This window comes from Typopeltis vanoorti, chromosome 20, assembly GCF_054136105.1.
Source record: "Typopeltis vanoorti isolate ZY-2024b chromosome 20, IOZ_Tvanoo_1.0, whole genome shotgun sequence".
Classification (NCBI taxonomy): Eukaryota; Metazoa; Arthropoda; class Arachnida; order Uropygi; family Thelyphonidae; genus Typopeltis; species Typopeltis vanoorti.
In genome coordinates, this window is record NC_143568.1 from 96,509,149 (window position 1) to 96,528,696 (window position 19,548).

General features: G+C 33.4%; 1 protein-coding gene across 6 annotated transcripts in view; it reads right to left on the reverse strand.

Moving 5' to 3' along the window:
* LOC150095691 (uncharacterized) overlaps positions 1-19,548 on the reverse strand; it is a 369,335-nt gene that overhangs the window by 104,121 nt on the left and 245,666 nt on the right. For all 6 annotated transcript variants that reach the window (XM_090409912.1, XM_090409913.1, XM_090409909.1 and 3 more), the window contains exons 13-14: positions 16,014-16,262; positions 14,569-14,830 (exon numbers count right to left, since the gene is read on the reverse strand). In XM_090409912.1, the coding sequence (XP_090266038.1) occupies positions 14,569-14,830; positions 16,014-16,262 (511 nt within the window). The remainder of the gene's footprint in view (positions 1-14,568; positions 14,831-16,013; positions 16,263-19,548) is intronic.

Below are 19,548 nucleotides of genomic sequence, written 5' to 3' on the forward strand. Positions count from 1 at the left end.
ATCTGTTTGTAGAATTTTCCTTGCCAAACAAAATAGCCTGAGTTCATGGTGAACTGAAACAGACCAATATATGGCTTGGATAAGGTCTAAGGTATCTTTGAGTGGGACATTGGTGAGTAAAGTGGAGACATCAAAACTAACCATTATGTCAGTGTGTTGGAGTGTGAGATTTTCAATACTGGATTAAAAGTAGGCTGAGTTTTTTTTTTTTTTTTTTATGTGTGAAGGTGTGTTGCCAGTATATTGTGTGAGCGCAATTTTGCTAATTTCTATGTAGGTGAATCAATGCCACTCACAATGGGATGTAATGGCACATTTTGTTTATGGATTTTTGGTAGTCCTTATATCTGGGGGGGGGGGTCTAGAGTTATAAGGTTTTAGTCTTTTTGTGATGGCACTTATGGAGTGTGCTGATGAGGATATGTTAACCACTATCATGCTGAATGTTAAAATGTGCAAGTCTGCTTTTAATTTTTTTTTAAACAATTTCCTCTTTCTTTATAGACAGGGCCAAGAAAAAGCTGTTCAATGCTACAGTAATATGGTGTAAATGAACATTATATTGTGCAATATGTAGCCTACGTCAGCAGTTAGAAATGAAGGATGTACAGGAAGACTGTCTGATGTAAAATGTCACTTTCTTTCATAATATGAAAGAAAGTGACATTAGGCTGGATATCAAAATTGGAGATATATTTTTATAATGGCTGACATGTATAGAAAATTAGAATTTATTAAACTCTCACATATTTTATGTTACCAAGGACAACAGAGAGAAAAGAACTCAGTTAAAAACATTCAAAACTTAAATCATAAGACAATCATGAAGCATGTGCTTGTTTCTCAATCACAGATGAGTTAACAGGAAAGCAAAACACATCTGACAATATTGGAGTCCCAACAGACTAATTTATCATTAGTATCATCATCATACCATCAATGGACTACTCAATGGAGTAGTCTTTGTAGACCTAACTGCAGCATATGATACCATAAACTATCTCACACTCAGAAATAAAATATACAGAATAACTAGAGATTACCACCTTGTCCTCCTGATCCAATCACTCTTGGAAAAGAGACGTTTTTAAGTGGACCTTGGGGGTAGGAAGAGCCGCTGGCACCACAAAAAAATGCCCCCCCCCCCCCCAGGGAAGCGTGTTATCACCATTACTTTTCAACATCTATGTCAATGATCTCCCCATCTTTCCAGGAACTAGAAATTTTATCTATGCTGATGACCTTGCCATAGCTACTCAGTCAAAAAATTTCAAGTCCATTGAAACTACTCTATCACTTACCTTAAATAATCTAACCACATACTATACCAGCAATCAACTAAAACCAAACCCCTTGATAACCCAGACTGGCCTTTTCCACCTTAACAAGGATGCCAACAGGAAGCTACAGATTTCTTGGGAAGGCTCTAATATAGAACATTCCTGGAAACCAATCTACCTTGTGTGACTCTCGATCGCACCCTCTCATATAAAACACACAGAAAAAACAAAGGCAAAAGTGAATGCAAGAAACAACATACTAAGAAAGCTTAACTCCTCCAAATGGGGTGCAGACCTTAGCACACTGAGATCTTCTGCCTTGGCCCTTTGCTATTCTTCTGCTGAATATGCTTGCCCAGTATGGTCCAAATCCTGCCATGCTGAAAAACTTGATCCAGCATTGAATGAAAGCTGCTGCTTAATTACAGGATGCCTGAAACCAACACCACTAAAAGACCTGTATACTTTGGATGGTATTGCACCCCCTTTAATTTGAAGATCTGCATTCTCAGCTGATGAAAGAAGCAGACAAATGAATGATGAACGCCACCCACTGTTCGGCCAAATGGCAGTGCCCCAAAGATTAAGATCCTGACATAGCGTCCTGACAACTGCTGAACCATCTAAAAACCTCCCAGAGACAAGACTTCAACAATGGCTTGCACTACATCCTGAAAATAACACTGGTATTCCAACAGCCGAACATCTTCCACATGGTGCCCACTTGGACTGGAATACTTGGAAAAGCCTAAACAGACTCTGGATGACAGGACGCTGCAAACAAAACCTCATCAAATGGGGCCAACTCACTGGCCCAGAAAATTGTGAGCGTGGGACAACCCAGTCCGTGGAACACCTCCTTTCTTGTCCCTTTCTTCCATCGCCTTGTGCAAAAGAGGACCTTATATCCTGTACAGAAAGAGCAGTTGATTGTGCAAGATAATGGAGGAACATCTGACCATGTTTATTGTATATAAGTTATGTATAGTTTGTTTCCTTTTTTTCATATTTAATTATTATTCCCTGTATAATTCACCTACCAAATCTAAACTGATCTCATTGTATTGTAACGTATCCTATTGTAAATCATGTTGTACCACTTACTTACTACTATACTACTTGTGTTTGGATACGAAATAAAAAAAAAATTTGAAAAAAAACATCAATGGAGTCAGTACACTCATCGTGGGAGGCTCATTCACCTGACACATATTAAAAACTTTAAAACTTCTTGCTTTGAAGTTAATAAAACCTTAAAAATTCTTGTATTCCAAATTTAATCTTGTAATATGTTCCATTCACCCACAATTCATGTAAAAAAAAATTACTCTTCACCACATTCTTACTTGTGTAAGAGTGTGGTGAAGAAGGGTTCATCCCTTCCAGGGATGAACCTCTAATTCTTCCTCTCTTTTTATAATCCCTTTTGTATTCGTTTGCTAATTTAAATGTCTCTATCATATTACCTCTTTATCTCCTAGCCACTAAACTCTGTAATTTATATTCATTTAGCCTCTTCTCCCCCCTCCATAACCAACATTCAAGAGTCCTGATATTGTTCTCTAGACCTTCTCCAATGTTTCTACATCACAGTGAAAAACTAGGTGACCAAATCTGAGCTCAACAGTCCAAATCTGGTTTGACCACTGCTAATTTGGAGTAATATTCATAGAAAATTAGTATAATGTAAACTTTTCATGTGGTACACTCAGAATGTCCTGAGCATTCCTTCAGGATACATTCAGAAATTTGATGATGATGAACTGTTTAAGAATATGATGCAATGTAATATTTCCAGGATCTTCATAATCTGATCATGTTAAAAATAAATAAAAATAAAGGGAAAAAAAAATCCTTAACCCACCCAGATTGGAACATTTCATGGATAGGAGCCACACGAAGTTTGACACTGGAGTAAAAAAAAAAGTTACTTTCATACCACTTTTGTTTTGGAACATCAATAAGCATGGAAACCAAAGGAAGCCTTTAAGAGAGAGTAATAGTGATTTGGGGAGAACAGAATCAATGAAATATCACCCTGAAAGAACCATAACTGATTCAATTCTTTTATTGCAAGATTCTTGAATGAAGAATGAGAATTCAAATATTTGTGTGCCTATGTTCTTGGAAATGACTTTTAAATCATGCTTAGAAAAGTTTATTTCTAAGATGTATGTGTATAATAATTTGAAGATAAACAATTTAGACAGTGGTAATATACATTTTCCAGTCTAAGGATTAAAAGTGAATAGAATAGTCTATAATACTGTATTTACAAATTTTTCTTGTAACGTACTTTTAATAAACTAAACACATTATTCATACCTTGTTAAATTAACTTTGTTTATTATTTGAAATTTTTGAAATATTTGAAATTTAAAAATATTTAAATTTCAAATATTTGTCATGTAAGTATGGATCTATAATTACGTACGTAATGCAATATCAATTCAATGAATTTTTTATTTTTTTTGGAAGTTCCTTATAATTCTATTATGTTTGGATCTACTTTATAAAAGTAGATAATATATTTTTGTTTTCCGCTATAATTTCCTGCATAGGAGAAAATTAGAATTAACACTACTTGGAGAAGAAATTTAAATAAGACTTACAGAAATTATTCTGGGATTATTTATTTATTTATTATTATTACTTTTTTTTCCCTGCATGCTATTTCTTAGATGGAACATAAAGAGCCAAAATTCTCTCAGGAAATACGTTAAAAAACAGGATAATTTCAATGAGTCATTTCCTGGGAGAAGATAATCATCTTCTACAGATTAAATTAAAAATAATAATAAAAAAAATATTTCATCAGTATTTCTTATATAGTTGCAAGTTGAATCTTCCAAAAAGGTTATGACTCAACATATCACACTAGAAAAAAGACCATTCATTAATCCTTTGAATATTTTATTCCACTTTCATTAATTTTATCTATATTATAAGGTTCTATAACAGATGCCTAAGAAGAAAAAGAAATGTAAAAAGTGCAATTTTTAATGATAAATCAGATCAGTTATCTAGCACGGTCACTCTCTGAAATCAGGCCAGGTCTCAGAAGTTGTCCATAGGGAAAAACAGTTATGAGAGCCAGATATTTACTATGCTATCCCTGACACATTTCAGGACTTGTCATATTCTAACCAGCAGGTGGACAAAGAGGAAAAAATTCTACAATACAGAACTTTGTTCAATAAGTCATAACTTAACAGGATGCTTAAGGGTCAAAGCAGTATAACTGGGATGAGATTTCAACTAGACTTTTTAATTTTTTTTTTTTTTTTTTTTTTTAAAAGGAATGTAGATAACTGACCAGGGCTTAATGTCCAAGCCTCACCTTCTTGCACCCAGTTCTTCAACCATAATGCAAAATGATATAATGACAGAATTTCAGCCCAGCTGGGGCAGCACCCAGTTAAACAAGAATGTTAGAATTAGCATTTTTTGCTTCACTTAAAAGTTTATCTTTGTTTATAACTACTGTTATTATGGTAAGTTAGCCTGCAGCCCATCAGTGTTCAATACACCATGGCCAGTATATTTAATCATTTTAATCTTGGTATGTAATATAACGTATGCATATTCTTCTTTTCACTGGAAGCAATAGCATCCTTACTTTGAATGCTATCTGCCATTATTAGCAATAAAATAAAATAATAGATATGAATAGTTTATAATTCACAGCAAAACACAAATAGATATAGCTAGCAATAATGCCATTAACAAACTTTCAGTCCATAAAAATTGTACATCAGTTGATTCATGCGAGCATCATGTTGCTAAATGCATTGTACGATAGTTGTATAAATGAGCCTTGGTCATAATTGAAGAGTGTCGTATGAATGGATCATTGTAAAGTAGAGTACCATTGTAATTCAAAGGTCTGGTCAGAGGATTAAATGCATATCAATACTTTAAGCAGAAAAAAAAAAGTCATTAAGAACCTGAAATGTGGGAAGGCAGCTGGAGTTGATACCAGAAATGTACAAATATGGAGGTATAAAAGTTTTATGTGACTATACTGCATAATTTAGGTCTGGTCAGGGGTTTGAATTCCAGATGATTGGAGTAGAGTGCTCTCATAGCACTCATCTATAAAAAAGGGAAATAAAACAACGTGAAATTATGGAAGTATATCCCTACTGACTATTCTTGGTAAGATTTATGCAAGTATACTTGAGAAACAGGTAGGAAAAATTGTGAAAGGGATGTTTGAAGTATTGATATGTATTCAATTTGTATAAGTTTTGTAGATGTGGAAAAGACATATGACAAGGTGCAAAGAGAAAAGCTGTTCAAAACATTACATTTATATGGTGGAAATGTTCCATCAAGCAATGCTTAGTCTATATTTGAGTTGTAAGTCAGCAGTTAGCATTAAAAGAGGTACAGGAAGATAGTGTGTTTAAAATCAGATATGAGACAAGGGTGTACATTGCTGTAAAATTCGATGTAGCTTAAAAATACCAAAGCGCTTTACATCGATTTTACAGAGGTCAAGTTCCATGAGAATGTTGTAAAAATAACTGTTTGTCTCTGTATATTTTGTGCTAGGTATTATTGTAAATAATACCTCGGAAATTAACTGTATTCTCCTTTACTAGAATATTTTAAAATTCTAAACAAGAATATTTTAGAATGTCAAAAACAAAGGCAATGTTTTGCCACCGGAACGTTGTGTAATAGCTCTCTATGAGGGCATAATGCATAAGAATATGAATTTTGTGTGTAGGAGAAAGTGCTTACAAGCTCTGCGCATAAACCTCCAAAGTCAGTCTGAAAGGTTCAAACAACTTTCCGTTGGCTGGCAACTTATGATCAAAAGAGTGCACAGAAGAGAACAAAGAGTGGGTTGAACTTAAAAGATGAAAGAGTCATGCAGAATTCTTAGGGGGTTACAACCCTTCGTGCGAGGTCTCAGAGAAGGCGTAATAAAAAGGGACAGAGCCGAGCAATAGGGGCTTCCAGTCGCCAATGAGATAGGGAACTCATTTTGGCAGTCAAAAGAGAGTTGGCGGCAGTTACGTTTTTTTTTTTTGAGGCAGCAGTTTGAGCTATTGGAGATGGCAGATAGAAGAGCCAGTCATCCAGGCATTATGGCGAGCCAAGCCAAAGGAGAAAGGCCAATGTAAAATACCCGAAGCAGCTTCGCTTGGAAGTTTTTCTTTTTGCCGTGAGAGAACCTTTTGCCGGAGCTGTATGAGTACCACAGGTCGCAGTCCACAGCCAGCTATTTTCCCAAAGAGATACTGCTGATGCTAGACATTCCTGAAGGAAGCTCGAGATCTGAGATGAAAGAATTGCCATAGAACTTTTTGTGCAAGACTTTTGACTGAATGTGCGATACAGAGCCTTTGTAAGTTCCATACTTTTGTACAATTCCTCGTATAATATGTTATAGATGGACTATTAAGAATTAGTTTAATAGTAATAAGAAGTGTCCTTAAGAGAATCAATTGGCATGTTGGAAGTTGATATCAAAATTGTAAAAATAACTTAACAGAGAGTTAGCTAACCTCTTTGCAAGTAAACTAGGAGTTTAATAAGTTGAAATTGTAAGCAGAGAGTAAATAAGTTTTTGGGTTAAAGAGATTATTTAGTATTGAAGCAAAAGGGTTCTAATTTTATGCTAAAGATTTTATAGATGGATAGAGAAAGCAATCTCCCTATTGTTTAATTCATGTATATTTCATATTAATGTAAATAAATGTGTTTTAATTATTTGTTAAAAGAGTGCTGCCTGATCTTTTATTTTACAACTGCACTGTTTCTAAAAATAATCGGACTTGTGAGCGGGAAACAATTAAGGCAATAAAAGCGCAGTTCAGTTACTTATGAACCACGACTGTTTATGTAAACTTTGAAGGAATTTACACTAGTAAGAGAGATCTACCGGACATTTTATTGAGTCTTATGTCGAATATTGATATATTGAATGACGCAGTCTTACAAATAAATTTTCCAGTGTTCATAGGCATATGACTAGTAAATACGGATGGTGAATAAACATAGTATGCAGTAAAGTAAGTGAGAAAGGTTACGAGAGGAAAAGCGCACACTGCTAATTAATAATAAAAATAAATGAAGATGTTACAATAATGCAGCAGACAGCATTTGTTACACTACTGTTATTTATCATCTATATGGATCAGATTATCAAGAAAAGTAATTAAATCTGATATCAGAATTGGAGGTGCTAATCTCAGCTCTACTTTATGCAGGTGATGTACATCTAAATAAATCCAATCTAAACTTGCAGGATGCCCTCACTAAATTGAGTAAGCACAGCAATAAATTTGGTATGAAAATCAGCAAATAAAAAAAAAAAACAAAGACAAAAATAGGCAGAAACTTTTAAAACATCAACTGCATCCTGAATGTAAGTAGAAACATACAGAAAAGTAAAACATTTGAGGTAATTAGGCACAATTTTTTGTGAAGATGGCAAATGAAATATGGAAATAAACAGAATTAGAAAGGTGACATGGTGGGAGGTCAACTGAATAAATTTATACAGAATAAGAGAGAAATTTCTCAAAGCACTACACTAGATGTATACAAGACAGTGTTCAAACCAATTTTACATTATCGACCTGAGAAAGATTAGGGGAGTGAACAGATGACACCAGTGGCAATATCAATTTTAAAAATCAGGATATTAGGAACATACTTAACATTCTTAGTATTCAGGAATGTTAGCAAAGCTAATCTCAGGTGTTCTTTGCCAGGTTGGCAGGAAAAGGACCCAGAGGAAGACTAAATCTAGTAATATTGAAGGCTTTAAAAGATTAACGTGGAAAAAAAAAATCGATAGGAAGTTAGTAATGATGTAACTTTATGATGTAACACTATCATAATACTGTGCACATCCCATGAGGATACATGCCAAGAATTTGATGATATCATGCAACTAAGACTGATACAATGCATTATGTAGATATTGTGTATGAAGGCATTACACAGATACAATGCAGAAGCTATTCTGTTAAAAATAAATTCACAAAAAAAACTGGACATTCTTGGTTGTTTTTGGACCCAAAACAACCAAGGTTATAATAATTATATCTGCTAACTATGTATATTCTCCTGCTGATCTGCCCATTTGTGAGATGAATCCACAAAATGAATTTCTGGGAGTTAAAAAAGCACGATATCTGAGACTGAAGTTGCTAGGTGAACAGCAGCTGATTAACTGTTAGAAATTGTACTTTTTTTATACACTTAAGTATTCTCAGAAATCTGCTATAGAACACTTTTTTTTATTATTATCTAAACTAATAAAAAGTTTTTTTTTTAAATCTCATTTAACATTTTGCTTTGTTCAGTCTTTTCAGTTCTATTCATCTAATTATGCATTTCTTTTACTTAGAAATCTGCTATATAATGCAACTTTTTTTTTTATATTATCTAGAGTATGAAGTTTTTTTAAATAAGTACAAAAGGAAAAGCAGTTTTTTTTTTTAAAGTCTCAATTAGATCCATTTGATTCACTTATTTAGGTTTTACTTCATGTCATGTAATAACAGATAGGCTCAATGACCTGTTATAAGAAGCCAAGTAATTTGGCTTCTTTAAAGCTAATTTATACTACAATACAGCAGTAAATTTTATCTATGTTAGTCTGCTATGTGTCTTTCATTTGTATGTGTGTGTTTTCTCTGGTTACTTTGACCATTTAGTGTGAAAAAGGGAATGGGGAGAGTTCAAATCCAGACCAACCACAGGACATGATCAGTACCAACGAAGTAAATCATACTTGACAAGACATTATATTTTTTCATCCTTATTTTATCTGAGCATTAGTGAGCAAACAAAAGTTTGCACATGAAATATCTTCTGGGCTACTTGTATACAGAGGCAGTTAACTTCACATCAAGTTCTAGTTTCTGTAATGCACAGCACATTCTCTTCATGGTCATGATGTATGATGCCATGCATCATGGGAATGTTCACTATACAGATTAGTTTCAACCTTTATTCAGGTCTTGCATCTCATCAGAAAAGATAAACAATGGTTATATTTTCGTGAACAGGCATAAGAATACTAATTTATAAACTATTACACTCAAAAGAATTCTAAAATCAGAGGAAAACCCATGTAAAAAACTTTATTACTGCAGATTTGCATTTATGTATTATAGGCATCATCAGTATGGATCATAGAACAACAATTAAATATAATAGACAATTATAAAAAGCCGCCTGGGTAGCCAATGTAAGATAACTAAATGAGAGAAATAATTTTCTAACTTTTTAAAAAAATTATATAAATATATGCATAAAAATAAAGTTAGGAAAGCTTAGCAGATTTGAAAAGTACTATCTCCCACAAAGGGGACAGAAGTAGTCTATCGGATCATTAAGTTAGGAAAAATTAGTATCTGTTTAACTTTAGTTTCATTATTGAAACAAAAACTATTACACTATTAGGATAATTAAACATATTACAAAAAAAAAATCATAAAATACTACTAATAATAAGAAATACAACAGTTAATAACAATTTCCCAGATTATAGACATGAATAGTCCATCACTGAGGTTGAGACAATTAAGAATGACTGGCATTTTCTTGAAAAAAGACATTAAAATTTGTAGCTACTGCTTTTGTATCTAGTAGTTTATCATTCCAATGGATTGTTTAGCTAGTGTTACTAATAGCATGTTCTGCAAGAACTGGCCTGTGATGTTTATTCCATTTGATGTAGGATATGCATTCAGAATAAGGTTCTCAACAGAACAGTCAGTCTGTCCAAGGTAGGTAGGTAGGTGTGTGTGTGTGTTTTCTCTAACTACTTTGACCATTTAGTGTGAAAAAGGGAATGGGGAGAGTTCAAATCCAGACCAACCACAGGACATGATCAGTACCAATGAAGTAAATCATACTTGTATACATATACATTATAAGGAATTTGATAATCCCCAAGTAGCAACAAGCAGTGCATCTTTTGGAGAATGCAAAAAAATTGATAAGTTTGTATGTGACTGCCAGGAAATTTCAAAATTACAGAAGAAACAAATTCTAATGTGTCCCCTTTAATGTATGAAATGGAAATCCTGTAGAAATCATTTCTTCTCATTGAATTAGAAGAAAAACAGTTTGGTCTGATTTTTGGATGGTAACCATTGAGATGGGGGGGGGGGTTGCTTAATAGAGATTTCTTTCTGAAGAACAGACAATTTGAGCTCTCAACAGCAGTTTTTTGATGATAGGATGATGTACTAATGTTTAGCAAATATAGTAGCCAGAGAAAATAGGTTTTTAATATAATGGAAGTGGTGATAAAGCCATCTGCTTCTCATTTCACAAGAATGTTTAGAAATGATAAAGTACTAGATTATTTTTCTAGGGTGAATTTAATTCAGAAATATAAGTCATTAATTCTTGGTAGGAATTCCTGCTGGGTGTTTTTTTTTTTTCCTGCTTCAGATGACAAAAACATGACTAGGCCTGTGTAGCTCAATGAAAGTGGAGTTTGCATCCACAGTGCTAAGCTTCTCGAGAAAATACTTGAGTTTAATTCTGGTTGCCAACTAGAAAAACTTTTTCTAAGCCTTTCTTCAACCAGTTCCTGAATGAGTTGACTTCTGCATGGGTAAGCAGGTTTTCTCTGCTGGAAACTCGGTTTTTTTTTGTCAGTAAACTCAAGAAAATCAAATGTAGAACCCACACTATTTCAAGCAATAACAGTGTGCTAGAGAACAATAAATGGCAATGCTTGTCAGCAGTCTCTTCATTGGATACACTTAAAATTAGTTATAGTCTTGGGCTAGCTATCTCTGATTGTCTACCAGTGGAAACTGAACAGCTCACTCAGTCTTCAAAAGTTAGAAAGGGCTAAAATGGCCTTGCGTACTCCCTAAAAGGGAATTAATGTCCATGATGTTTTTTTTTTTTTTTTTTTTTAAGCAAAAGCATCATGGACATAATGGATCGAGATATAATTTAGGATTTAGAATAGATTCTTTTTTCATCTAAATGTTCAAAATAAAAATTAAATACAGTTGGAGATCATGGGGAGCTCACAGTAGTTCCCTTTCTTACAACAATTTACCCACATAGTTTGCAATTCCAAATCAAATATCCTGAATTCATAACAAACTTAACATTATCAATCTCTTAAGTTTAGAAGACAGAAGTTCAAGTGTGTCATTCAGAGGAATATTGATAAAGAGCAATGTCAAAACTGAAAATTGAATCAGAGGACTTGAGTTTTAATCCTTTAATTGCTGAAATAAAATCGGCACCATTTCTGATAAAAGGATAACAATGACGAGTTCAGACCTTAGAGAGATTTTATGTAAGACTTCCTATGGAGTCAACGATAGCCTTGAGAGGGTATCTAGATTTATGCAAGTGTGGGGAAGTCCATATATCTTAGTAGGTCTGGCATGATAATATCTGAGTTTTTGGACAGATGGATCCAATGAGATATTATCTAATAATGAGCGTGTTAAGCTGACTTTCAACAGGTCCCTACCAATAACACCATAGATGTTACAATTCAGAGGAGAACATCCATCTTTCAATTGTATGCTTCAATTTAGACCAATTGTGAAATTACCTTTATTTGCTTTTGTAATGGAGATTTTTTATTATTCTTTAAACATAAGATTTAATTCTGAGAAAGGAATATTGAGCTCTGGAACCATAAATAATTTTTGCAGTTCAAAACGCAATTTATATCTATATTTTAGCACACGAAAAGATAATATCTGTTTATAGTAAGCAAAGTGTTTTCTTTACTTTTTTTTTTTTTTTTTGTTATAGATCCACTTATGAAACCTCCTGAAAGGTCAAACTGATCTAGTTGTGACCCTTCTTAAAATACAATATTATATATGCTTTAGAAGGGCGTATGCTGTGGATAATGAGATACTAAGTAAAGTCAACTACTTACTACTTCAGTATACAAGTACATAGTTATGAAAATATTTCACCTAAGCATGAGCAAAATTTGGTTTTGCCCACTTATGTAAAAATAAGGATGAAAACAAGATTCATGTTCTATTGATACAATTTTTGATTATGCAAGTCTCAAGCATATATACTGCATAAACAGATGACTTACTGTGTGGGTGTGGCATTTTCCTTTCAGATATCACAGTAATAAAAACTAAAGTTCTCCCAGATATTTTTTTTGATAGATAAACTGAAATGTAGAACCCAATTCTCAATTTACTTAAACAGGCTTATAAAAAACAAAACAATCAGCACAGTACTTAGCAAAATGGCTTCATCTTCAACAGTACTAGAACAATCACATGATAAAAAAAAAAAAAGATCAGACATTTCAAATTGATCTACATGAAACTTAAGGATTTTAACTCTTCAAAATCATTTGGAATCTTCAGTGAAATTTTTTGATGTATTACTATATTGAATATACATACTGTACTCAGTGGCAGCTCGTGGCTTGAAATCATGGGGGTGCTGCAACTTTCAAAATATATATATACACGCACTATAAGTACAGTGTATACATGTTTGGATAAAATATTACAATAAAAAAAAAAAATTAAACATGGAAAAATAGTTTATTATCGATAAAATTATACAGTTTGATATAATTCAAAATTACTTAAAAATAAAATCCATTCTTGTTTTATTTCATGAAATAATATTGTTTATTATCAATAAAATTATACAGTTTAGTATAATTCAAAATTACTTAAAAATAAAATCCATTCCTTTAATTGTAATTAAAGGAATGGATTTAAAACGGCATTTAAACAACAGCAGAACTGCGTGACGGACAGTGCTGCATTATGCTAATAGCTCGCATCTCACTATGACGTGCTCCTAGCGTCCTTCACCCTCCTAAGTACTACAAGATGGATTTTTATTATTTTTTATACAAAATAAGAGAATTGTATAGGATTGTTGATGATAAAATTAAATGTTACAAGCAAATATAAATAAATTAATAAATATATTTATATATCGAGAAAAACTAGGGGTGCTGCAGTTCCATAGTGCCTATGCACGAGCCGCCTCTGACTGTACTGCTGCAAATGATAGCCTGGTAGCAACAAATTACATTTTCCAATATCCAGCCTTCAATAGTGACTTTGAATCTCACTATGGCATGGATGTGTATGAATACAGACAGCAGATCAGTTTCGACCATGCTGTTTACTAGATGTCCAAACTGATTCATAAAAGTCCCATGTTTGATCCACTACAGCAGGATTTCTGGATTATCTAACTTAACCCACTAAAAGTACTACACATCTATAGGGCTACAACCTTTTGATTTTGTGGGCAGGACTGATAGACAAAAATGTTCAGAGCTATACTCACTTAACTGAATTTTTTGTTTCTCTGTGGATGTGGGTTTTCAGGCCAGTTTGCCTATTTGCAGGAGAAAAACTTTTACATCTTTGTCTAACCCCCCCCACCCTCAACACATGCAAGTACATTTTAGCAGTGAGGGTGGGTAAGGGTTAGATAATTTCCCTAGTGGTCTCACATCAGGCAATAAATATCATCTACTACTTTAATGATATTCTCAAACAGTCATATTACAGTGGAATTCAAATCCACAGATATAGGCTGGACAATCAAGTTGTTGCCTGAAAAGACCTAATAAACTTAAGCCCCATGAAAAGTAGGATTTTAACCAGGCTACTTTCAGATAAGTAACATGCATAATGAAGAAAATAATTTAGCCACAGAGAAAGGTCTGTTTATATCTATGCTATTATAAAGACAGGTTTAGCCATGCACAAAAGCAGAATTATCATATTTCAAATTGTATGCTTAATGGAGAAATCTCAACTATATTATTACATATACCATATGAAAAACAAAAGAACAAACTATAAATGTGTATTTAAGGAAGTGCAAACAAAATATCCATTTATCAATGAAGCTACTTTAGAAAAAAAAAATTAAATTAACCCAGCAACATTTCAGCTGACTTATACTTACAAATTTAACTGCAGAAACCTAAAGTAGACATCATTTGAAATAAAAAATGTAACACTAATAAGAGACATGGAACATATACTTGGCATGCAGCAGTCTACATTAATAATTTTCTTAGTAACTAAAATGAACTTTTGACCAATGATGTGGCTTATTATGTAGGAGAGTAGCTATTTAAAAAAAAAAAGGTGCAACAAAAAAAAATTCCAAGTTACATTCCTTTATTGTCATTTATGAAAAATTTTGAAACAGCAAATTTGCAGAATACATCCAAAATAAAGATACGAATGTCAAAGAAAGAAAGGAAGGGTGGGAAAGGAAGAAGACTAGGCGAATGGATATTTAGCAAACTTACCTTTCCTGAATCTTGGGGGTTGTGCCATTGATGCTCCAGGAGGAAATGAAGGATTTATTGGCACAGAAATTGGAGTTCCTGGCATTACATACTGTGGAGCTACAGGGGCAAACATATGCTGTCCTACACCAGTAAGTACTTGAGGTTGTGGAGGCACTGCCACTATAGGACTCTGAGTATGTGGTCTAGGAGGAGGAAGGACAGAAGTTGGTACAGATTGAGAAGGTACTGGTGCTGCTGGTGGAGTAGTGGTTTGAACACTCTGTAAAAAATAATAAAAAAATTGAAATAAGCAATACGTAATTAAAATTATGCACTTTCCATACAAAATTACTTGGAAAATGTGGTAAACATGGACTTGGTATTTTTAAAAATAAATCAGTGGTTTCTATCATTTAATTTTGATATAATAGTTAGAGATTTCTTATAGTGCCCCCTATAAGATTTCTCAATTGCATTTCTGAGCATGCACAGAAGTGAAAAGAATGCTATGGAACACTGCTAGGCATTCAGCTGTCTGTGGAGCAAAAATGGAACACAGTAGGAGAAAACTGTTGCATTTCTGTGTCTTCAAAAATGAGAAGTTAGAAATAGAAGACAAAGAGGATATCCTTGTCATAAAGAGATAAGTGCGAAGTTCTTATAGTCATTAATCCATAGAGGATTTATTTCAGTTGAGTTATAAAATGGGCCCAGTAAAGTTTGTTTTACTTAGAATTTGCAGTCTGATAAATGATTTCTAAGAGGTGGATGTTTTAGTTATTTCTTCAGAAGCTTTCATACAGAGGCAGAGTTGTTGTTCTGAAGTGACAAACTGTTAACAGTTTCAAGAAGAATGTTGGCTTTCACACAGAAAGTTAATTCATTCTAAAGTGATATGGTTTTTAGTAGTTTATTCAGTGAAGTTACAGAAGTGTCTTGAATGAAGACATTCTTTATTCAGTGTTCTGTGATTTTAGGATGCAAGAAGAATAGAAAGTAATCTTAATTGTGTTAGTCTTTCTCTTGTGTGAACTCAAGAAGGAATAAAAGTACTGTAGGAAGCAAGGGATTACAGTTCCAGGAATTTTGTCCATATAGGATAACAACTGTTGTATATATTTGTGTAATTAAATTTTTCTTTTGGTTATAAGAGTTTGAAGACTCGATCTCATAATGGAATATTAAGGTTATTTAAGAGGCAGGTTACATACGAGATATCCTAGGATATGAACCTGTGTGCAAAGATTACTAAGAGTTTAATTTCAGTGTTACTTGCCAGTTTGATAACATGAATCATTACTACTAGTAGAGTTCGTATTTACAAAGCTGTCAACACTGAAATAAAACAATAATTAAATGTTTTAATAATAACTTATTTGTCAATATGCTGATGAAACACAGTCAATCTTTATATATTAAGAAATACTACAGACTGCATAACCAAAACAAAACTGCACGCTTACAGTTGTTATATGTACCCCTGAACCTGGTACAAATTCATGAGCGTGTGGATTTAAACTGGATTTTGCAGGATCAACTACACCATTTGAAGCAGATTCATCATTTTCTTCATTTCTTTCTTCATCTTTCACTTCTTTCTCCTTTTCTTTTTCATTTTGCTTGTTTATCACAGTGTTCTTCTGTGCACATACAGGTGCTTCTGTTTTTACTGTGTCTTCCCGAGGTTTAGGAAAATCTTTATCTTCTGAGAACTGGGGAAGAAAAAATATATATCATTATTAATTCTTGATATAAATTCTATACAGCGTGCATATACATTAAAAACTTAATGCACTGTATTGTTATGATATAGGTTGACTGTGCCAAATTAATAATGCTACATAAGAGTGATGGTACATTACATAAGTTTCTTATGTAAAAAGTAAATGAGCTTTTATACAAGTGAAGCTGTTATAAACACTGCCAAAATTGCCTCTGTAATGTAATAAGCATATACTTAAATTGGCATCACAAGAAAAAAAAAAAAAAATCACATATTTCGATGTTGTTCCACAAAGTGGACTCATTTTATTTCCTGTCACCATCAAAAGTAAAACAGTTAATTTTCTCCATGCAATATTTTTAGTAATTAACAGTAAAAATGGTAAAACGCAGTCAGCTAACAATAGTCTTAAAATGATGCAAGCAAGGATCTATTTTTTTAAAAATCATTTTACACACACACACACACACTTTTTTAAATATAAATCCTGCCCAAGAAAGGCTATTAGTATACAGTGTATTAGTACTATGGTTGGAGTTAGATAATCCAGAAACCCTGTTCTAGGAACCAAACCTTCTCACGTCACTTCAGGCTTCCAATAATCACAGTGGTGGTGGTGATCTCACATCAAGTGATAAAATTCAGTTCCTGACTAAAGGATTCATAAAGAATTCAAGTCCATGGCAGATTCAAACCCACAGCCTGATATCTACTCCCTGATGGCCAGGGAGTAGATATGCTGGCCACTCAGGTCACCAACTGCCTTTGGGCAAATAACTTAAATTCTGGGTAATTTTCACTCGTACTTTGACTGCAGAAATGTAATAATTACAAAACATCTCAAATCAATATCCAGAAATTTCTGGAAGATACATATGTGGTAAGACTGATGGGCTACAGTCACCAGAGGAATGGTGTGCATTATTTATACATTGCTACAGTTTGAATTTTTTTTTTTCTTCAGGAAGACTGTTCTTATATTTTCTCTCAAATGCACTAATAAAGTTATACTGTATTAGGTATACTGTCAAAATGAATGAAAATAGGTCCAAGTATCTGCAATGTATTTATTAAAATTCATAGCAATACATAATTATAAGAGCTTTGTTGCAACATTTGAACCAGAACTAAAAAAGAATTCTTACATATGCATAAAGAAAGAATAATGTTCAGTGACATTTTATCTTTGTTTTAGCAATATCCTTAGAGAGGAAAGTGAAAGTGTATTCACACGACAGTTAACAGTTGCAGCTCTGTGAGCAAAAGAATGGACTATTACAGTCTAATGCAAATCAAACACAAATAATTATGTGTGTGTGCCCCTCCCCCAACAGCTATTTTTACAGTTACATCATAGTTATGATTCTGATTTGTCTGTTGCATAACATGAGTCATTTGCTCTCAGGTTTACTGCAAGAGAGCTTCCATAAAAGCCTATCTAATATAAAATAAATTCAATATATTCATTTTGGTTTCATCAGACCATGTGCCTAGTATAGATAGCATAAGAAAACTGTTTTAATTTTGATTTTAAGATATGACAATTTCTGCATTTTTTGATTCTACTGCTATCAAATAGAAAAATTAATTCTATCTGGCAGTTGTAAGAAAGGCTACATGAAGAAAGGCACCAGTAAAATCCAGAACATGAGGGTAAAGATATCTTATTCTTAGTGGCAGGAAAAAACACATAATTCTATATGTTTTTTGAAGACGACAAACTTGTACAAGATATTAGAAATGCATTCCAAAATCCCTTTGAGATATAACTTAACTCTTTAGTTCAGAATATCCCTTGCCTGAACCTTGTGAAAAAGGCCCACATTGTTCCCAATTCATAAACAGACCTAACACCCAAATAAATCTAAATGTTTGTCCAGACTAGCTACTTGCGCCAGGTAGATAAAATAAACTCATATAAAGAAAATTTACTGAGAAACCAAGGATCTGATTTTAGAATCCATAGTTTTCAAGATTCCGTCCCCAACACAGTTACGCTATTCAAACAGTGTCATAATAACACTTTTTCATTATTTCAGAATTGAATATGTGATCAGAAAGATCAGCACACAACCAACTGCTTAACCACACTACCGACCAGGACGTATACATACGTCCACATTACCACGGATGCGAAGTGCATATTAAAATTGTCATACCATTGATATTACATTGAAATTTATGATGGATACGAAGCTTTTGAGGATGCGTATTTGATCTTTAATAGCCAACAAGTCAAGTTGGTTAAAGCATTCTGAACAACATATCTTAAAAGGAATACCTGTGACAATGGATAACATATGTTGATGATGTCAGCATAGAACTATACATATTTGTGGATTATCTCAATGCCTCTAAAATACCATGCAATAATGATTACAATCTCATATTACTATGCAAGATGTTAAAATAGGAACCAAGACATTGGATTAAGAACCATAATTATGCTGCTAAAACCACTGCACCTATTTTACTAGTAAAATAATCAGCTAGAAACACATAAAGCAAGAATAATTCTTTAAATCTGCTGCTTTATTAATTCGGTGATTATGGAGAGGATAGGTCATAAACAAATTCTTGAAATTCAGGAATTACAATGTATTCTAATGATGGTTTAGCATATGCATAACTTTTGGAAGGTCTAGGCTCATCTTCAGGAGGGTGAGGCAACAGCAGCAGTGGGCTTCTTTAAAAACATCTACATTATGTCCAACTTAGTCTACACAATTTGCCTCTTCTTCTTTTTTTTTTTTTTTCCTGCATACATTTCTATGTAGCAAGCAATAGCAGCTTGCTTCATTCTGTTGACTTTGCTAAATTTCTTCAGTTGGGGGTTCATTTCCTCAAACAACCAAAATGCCTTGTTAACAGAGGCAACTCTGCAATTTTTCAACAAACTTTTTTTGAGAATGTTGGCTTCTTGTTTTTCTGCTCTTTTTCTCTGCTTCTAGTTTTACAAGGTCTTGATTTAATAGCACTTCTTCCACAACTTCCAATAACTGCTCTATTTCATTTTCAACTAACTCTTTAGCTAGCAGCATTATTTTGGCACCAATCTGTTGTAAGGCTTTGTCCTCATTGAATTCTATAAATGCATGACCATCTCTCCCAAAACACACATGAAAGAAAGGTGACACCGTCACAGAAATGCCCAAACACATCATAATTAACTAAGATAGTATATTTTCTTTCCCCTCGGTTTAAGAGTGTTTAAAGTAAATCAGTTCTGCTTTACAGGCTGGTCACTTGACACTATCAGCTAATGTTGCGCCATG